The sequence below is a fragment of the Herpailurus yagouaroundi genome, unplaced genomic scaffold (assembly GCF_014898765.1).
Source record: "Herpailurus yagouaroundi ecotype Mexico unplaced genomic scaffold, PumYag 202, whole genome shotgun sequence".
Taxonomy (NCBI): Eukaryota; Metazoa; Chordata; class Mammalia; order Carnivora; family Felidae; genus Herpailurus; species Herpailurus yagouaroundi.
In genome coordinates, this window is record NW_024412433.1 from 8,038,507 (window position 1) to 8,045,426 (window position 6,920).

Genomic DNA, 6,920 nt, shown 5'->3' on the forward strand with positions numbered 1-6,920 from the left:
TAGAGGATGTGCCGTATTTATTTAATAACGGAACCCCTTTTCCACAGAGCATCTGTCAGGGGTTTCATGGAACATACTTTGAGAATTAAACTCTCCAGTCGGGCACAAGGTTAGATGGGCACACAGACCAGCTGAAAAGGGAAGCGAGAATACTTCGCTGACATTCAATCCAACAGTCAACACCTGCTGGACAGTTTGGAAAAAGGAGAAACCCATTTTTTCACCACGGTATTGAAACAGTGTCACATTTTCCCTGAACCACCCTAATTCCAGACCCTCAAGATCCACCAGCCATGCAACCCCGCACTCCACAGTCACATACGTTAAATCTACACTTTTATTTTTTGTTCTAAAATGTGCTTTTACTCTCAATGAACTTGAGTAAGTCAGTCCAGGACCACCACCTCCCCTTTAAAAACAACAACAACAACTACAACACACGCACACATACACACATGCCACCCTCCAACCAGGTGAAAAATCCCCGGCGATTAGTCTGTAACAAATATTGACACGAAGGGGAAAAAAAGCATGTTGAAATGTATTAGAATCAGAACCTGTACAAAAAAAAAAAAAAAAATTAAAATATAACCTGAAACAGTCAAGTTCAGAAAGGCCAGTCAAGTCCTTTTCTCTTGCCAGGAGAATGCCGTCATCAGAGGGCCCTGGGTCATCAGCCAAGGAGGGGCAGAAAGAGAGAAACAGAAGCAGCAACAGGTCCTTCACCAGACAGAGGGGCCTGGGCACTGCCATCCCCAGCACGGACACAGCCGGGAGGGATTAAAGATCTCGGGAGGGCAAGTGTCGGCAGACAGTCCCGGGTGGCAGCTGGGGCCTTCGCACCGAAAAACAGTCTGAGTGGTCAGGGGCGGCAGGAAGCGCGGCCAGCAGAGAACACCAACCCGGAAGAAACTTCTGCCACCCAGGAGACCCACAGCACCCTCCACTGGTGCTCAGATTCCAGAGGTTAGTGCTCCCAATGGATGAGAGATTGGAGCTGGGCTTAAGAGGCTGAAAACCCGCAGGTTTAGTAAACATAGCCCAGCATCACATCCCTCCGTGGCCTGATCGGAGCTGCCAACAAGGGATAAGGCAGGAGAGGGGAAACAAAGCATTTGATACCTGGCTAGAGATCACCTGCACCAGTGTGGGAGCTGTGGTACATGGGCTGGAGAAGGCACACCCCCCTCCTCACGCAGAGAGGGGCCTCCTCCGCAGTCATCCCTGTGGGCCGGCTAAAGCTGCCTCCGGCTTATGACCAGCCTGACAAAATGACATGGAGCAAAAGAAAAACTGGAAGGGAGACAAGCCCTTACACAGAGACGAGAACCTCCTGGAGGAAAGCTGGGCAGTGTCTGACCCTGTTGGGATGGCATCAGTGGAGCCCCTGAGTCTGAAGGAACTGGGGGAGGAGGGAGTGGGTGAGGGAAGGATTAACGGTTCTTCTGGAACAGTATTAACAGGGTGGGAGGCGCTGGTGAGGGGACGGGCAGGTCTGGAACTCACTGAAGGTAGAGAGGGGAGGAAATAGGCCCTTGGTGTCCCCTCCCCACCTGACCCAGGCCTGGTGAGTGCCAGCTGCCCCAGCCGGCCCTAGTGGCGGCTGGAGACCAGACCTTTCACTTTGGACATCTTCTTGGTGGGCTGCCTCTGCTCGGCGTGAGGGGGACACTCCCGTTCAGCCAACTGCTGCTCCATCTCCTGAGCCGAGGAGGAGGCGGTGGCTTTGAGTGTCTTCTTAATGTTGGTAACCTGGAGGGAGACACAGGATTAAGGTGCTCAGCCTCTAAGTGCCAGAAACTCACTGAAACCTGTTCTCATTGTACTGGGGGCCACCCAGGGAAGAAACCAGAATCCTCTGCAAGAAAATCTGAGATTATCTTCAGAAACCCAGATGAGGAGAAACAAGCAGGGGCCACTCATAGAAGATATGTTGAAATGAATCACGCAAAAAAAGGAACTAACACTTTCTTGGTTGAAAAGAGGGAATACGGGGCGCCTGGGCAGCTCAGTCAGTTAAGCATCCGACTCTTGATTTTGGCTCAGGTCATGATCATGCGGACAGCATGGAGCCTGCTTGGGATTCTCTCTCTCCTGTCTTTCTGCCCCTCCCCCTGCTCGCTCGCTCTCTCCAAATAAACAAACTTAAAAAAGAGAGAATGAGAGAGGATAAGCCAGTGGAAGTGGACCATCTGACAAAGAGGTACAACACACCAGGTTAAAACGGCCTTAGAAACAAAAAGGAGGTCCCAAGAATGCAATAGTCAGCTCACCACTGGCTCATGTATGAAACTAAAAATACTTTCATAGGAACTTTGGAAATACAGCTCCATGAGCCTTCTGGAATAAACAACTAGTGGATGAAATTTAGCCAACCAAGTGACAAATGACGAAAACACAGCAAAAGGACTGACAGACAAGATTACGCTAGGTTTCAGCATACCTTTCTTCACTTAACAAAGGAGGGCTCAAAAATATTTAAGCAACTTCTGAACATTTTCCACATCGGAATACATGTCCTTGGTAACATCTGCATATTGTTATTACGAATGTGCTACAATTTTTAAGTTAGTTCCCAGTTTGCTTTGCACTTAGGTATAGCGCTGCTATGAACAGTCTCCTATGTTTACCTGTTCGTACTTGTGTGACCAGCTTTGGAGGGCATATTCCTAGAAGTGAGCTTTCCAGATCAAAGGGTTGGCACATTTTACATTTTAACAACTATCGTTATCTTGTGGAAACTCATTGCACCACCCTGTACTTCTACCAACTGTGTCCTCCTGTGTCTGTTTATATACACATTCCCCAACAGCTGTTCTGAAAGATCTTTTATGGGGCTCCTGGGTGGCTTGGTCGGTTAAGTGTCCGACTTCGGCTCAGGTCATGATCTCATGGTCTGTGAGTTCGAGCCCCGCGTCGGGCTCTGTGCTGACAGCTCAGAGCCTGGAGCCTGTTTCAGATCCTGTGTCTCCCTCTCTCTCTGCCCCTCCCCTGTTCGTGCTCTGTGTCTATCTGTCTCAAAAATAAATAAACGTTAAAAAAAAAATAAAAAAGATCTTTTATGCTTTTGCCCTTCAGCCAGATGAGAGGAAGAAAAACGGGAGGAAAAGCATTGGAAGGAAGAAGAGAAAGTAGAGATGTTTCCCCAGTTTGACGGCCCCCATGTTTTCTGGGAAGCAGGCCTGGCTTGCTATAAAGAAGGGAATTGTCGGGGTCAAAAGTTCTCAGCAGTTAGACTACCAGGAGCTGGAATAAGAGGCAGTTCAACCCAGAGACAAAACAATGCTGTGACTGAGGCCAACACCAGGCTCTTGCAGATCTATCATCTGCAGAATGAGCCTTGACTAGATTAAAGCTCATCATTTATTTTGGTTTTTGTTGTTGTTTTGTGATGAAGGAACAGCCATGCCCTAAACTGATGTCACCTTGATCAACATTATAACCTTTCTGAAAGGAGGGTTAACAGAGGGCTGTGGGCTGGGACACTGAAGACACAGGGCAGCCTAAGTCAAGTGTGGCTTCGTCCTGTGTCCAGTCAGTCCAAGACATGCCATCTCGAACCCCAGGCGGCACACCTCCCAGGGCGTCACTGCCTGCTTTGGGATCTCTTGTTCAGGAGAGTTACTTGGGGATAGAGTAGAGAAGAATCTGAAGCAAATGGATGGCCTGCCACTTTTATCTTGTAAAAGAGATATTTAGGTTTTGTTTGTTTTATTTCAAGGCGTATTTTGGCTGCCAAGGTAGGTCCACCAATTAAACCTGTTGTGGCCACGTGGAACAATCAGGACAAGTCCACTTCCTCTTTCACAGAGCCACCCTTCAAGTGATGGCAAACATCCCAATGACTTGTCTTTTTTGGCCTAAATGTCCCTGGCCCCTTCCAATTTTCTTTGAGTAGCTAGTTGGCAGGACATCACATCTCATTTACCAGATGACCTAGAGTTTGTCAAGCCCTACAAACCATGGGCCTCAGAAACTTTCAAATGGGACTGTACCCGCTAACAAGACTATAGCCTAACTCCATCAGAGACTTTAAATATTCAAGCCAAAGGAGGGAGAAGAGCCTCCTGGGGGAGGAAAACTTTCGGCTGTGGGGCAAAGGTGGACGAGAGGAAGCAGAGTCACAGCTGGGAAGGTCAAAGATGAGGAGAGCGGGGAGTGGTGAGAATGAGCCTCCAGGAGGAAGCGGGGGCACCCTGTACTCTGGCAGCCGCCAGACTCAAGATCCATCACTAACTTAACCCCCTGGGATTCTCTGCAGAATGGAAAGCAGCTTACTTTGCCCAGTTACGGTTTATCACCTACATGCCTGGAACACAGCCTATTTTGTGAATGTAGCAAGAGCTATATGCTGACATTCCATAGAACATCAGACATAAGCACATTCAAATGTAAAGAAAGATACATTCCAAAATCAAATATAAATGAAAAGGTGTTTCGTGTTGTTTCAACTAATCATTACCTCCCCTCCAGATTGTTGGCTGCAAGATAAGGAAATAGCTCACAATGTTAATGTTCTATCTCCCCCAGGTATGCTGGAATTGTAACTAATATGTATCACTTCTGTGAAAGGCAGAAAAGGAGAGAAGATTCCTAAGCAGTTTATGATGGGACTGACTTCATTAACAGGGAAGGCTCTCAAAACTAATATTCACCAGAAAAAAAGCTGCTGTTATAAGATTTGGGGGGGAAAAAAACATCAAGTTTTTCCCTCTGAGAACAAGCAATCTAATTTAAGGACAAATAAAAGATCAACTTAGTTGAAAAAAATGCCAAAAAAAAGTTGGGTTAAGGGTAACAGAAGCATAAGTACAAGCAGAATATGACAGAATTACACATTCATTCTTAATAGATTTGTTTTCAAGTCAACAAACTGGGATGCCTGGGTGGCTCAGCATCTGACTTTTGATTTTGGCTCAGGTCATGATCTCATGGTTCCTGGGATTGAGCCCTATCGGGCTCTGCACTGACAGCATGGAGCCTGCTTGGGATTCTCTCTCTCCCTCTCTCTGTCCTTCCTCTGCTCATTCTTGGATGTGCACGCTCGCTCCCTCTCGCTCTCAAAATAAAAACAAACAAACAAACAAAAAACAGCTAGCCTTCCATGTGCCTTAAGCTGGGGAATGATCAATAAGTATCCTACACAGATTATGCATTTACTGAATGGAAAACTGACAAGGCTCTGGGTTTTGACCATGTTCCTTCTCTCCTCATACTGGTCTGTTCCAGGTTTTCTAAAAGACTGTTAAGTCAGTAGACTGTTTTAATTGGTGGTGGAAGTGGCCTTGATATTTTTCTCAAATTTCTTTCTCTCAAAATTTAATTAAATTATCACCGCCACCTGGTGGCAGCATCAGGCTCTGCCAGCAGGAGTAACCTCAGCTGTGGTTTTCCAACAAATCCACATGCACAGGTCCTTTTTTTTTTTTAATGTTTATTTATTTTGAGACAAAAACAGAAAACATGAGTGGGAGAGAGCAGGGGGGAGAGGGGGGAGAATCCCAAGCAGGCTCCATGCTGCCAGTGCACATCCTGATGCGGGCTACATCTTTGCAAACCGTGAGATCGTAACCTGAGCCGGAATCAAGAGCCAGACGATTCACCTACCTAGCCACCCAGGCGCCCCTCTCTTTTTTGTTTTAATATCTGTAATTTAAGGAACCCACACTGTTCTCAAGTATTGGTCATGGCCCAACATTAGTCAGTGCCTTCTTTCATCAGATGCCATTTGTCACAGAAATAAACTTGAACCACTCAAAATTCTAAAATTAATATCATTCATTTTTGCTAGTGACCACACTCCAAGCCCACCACCTACCGCACTATGAGCAACAGTCTGGGCACAATGGGGCAGCCAGCTACTAACCAGGTTACAATATGGTTTGCTTCACACAGGCCACCCCAAGTCAGGTGGGCACGGTTCACCTCCAAACCTCATGTTTCCACGGTTTGATTTACAGAGAAGTATCAAGGATAGGAGAGAGTGCTCAGCCCTTCCTACTTTGCTGAGACATCAATCTCAGCACAGAGAAGAGGTCACCATATTTAAGAGGAGAATTATACAGATTAGAGAAACAGCAGGCTTTCTATCCTAATTGTATATGTTGTTGGCTAGTGCTAAATTAAATGTAGTTCATACTTCTATAGCTAGAAGTAGGGTTAAAAATTAATGTACTGAACCAATTCACAGACTTGGTAGGTATGTACCTACAAGCATGTAGGGGGCTGTGTGTATCCAAAATAAATTTGTTCTAGTTCATGAAAAGTCTAGTTCAGCAGTCCACCAACACACAGGGTGTACCAGAAATATTCAGTACAACAAACATTTCAGCACCTACTACGGGTCAGGCATGTGACAAAGAGATGGTCTTACATATACAAGAGAGGTTTTATTTTCAAGGAATACATATAACAGAGTAAGGGAAATCTTCAAATTCCACGAGTCCCCCTTTGAAACCTGACTGAGACCGGGTGGCTCAGTTGGTTAAGCATTCGACTTCGGCGCAGGTTCATGATCTCACACTTTGTGGGTTCAAGCCCCATGTCAGGCTCTGCGCTGACAGTACACAGCTTGCTTGGGATTCTCTCTCTCTCCTTCTCTGTCTGCCCCTCACCCACTCACGCTTTCTCTCTCTCAAAATAAATAAATAAACTTACATAAAAAAAAAAAAAAAAAAAAGAGGAGCGCCTGAGGGGGGCTCAGTCAGTTAAGGGTCCGACTTCTGCTCGGGTCATGATCTCACAGTCTATGAGTTCGAGACCCACATCATGCTATGTGCTAACAGCTCAGAGCCTGGATCCTACTTCGGATCTGTGTCTCCCTCTCTCTCTGCCCCTCCTCCGTCTGTGCTCTCTCTCTCTCTCAAAAATAAAAGAAAGAAAGAAAGAAAGAAAGAAAGAAAGAAAGAAAGAAAGAAAGA

General features: G+C 46.2%; 1 protein-coding gene across 3 annotated transcripts in view; it reads right to left on the reverse strand.

Annotated features, from left to right (window-relative positions):
• The window catches only part of COPS7B (COP9 signalosome subunit 7B), a 24,662-nt gene continuing 17,742 nt past the window's right edge, over nt 1-6,920 (reverse strand). For all 3 annotated transcript variants that reach the window (XM_040450695.1, XM_040450696.1, XM_040450694.1), the window contains one exon: nt 1-1,752. In XM_040450695.1, coding sequence (XP_040306629.1) covers nt 1,594-1,752 — 159 coding nt within the window. In that variant the 3' untranslated portion in view covers nt 1-1,593. The remainder of the gene's footprint in view (nt 1,753-6,920) is intronic.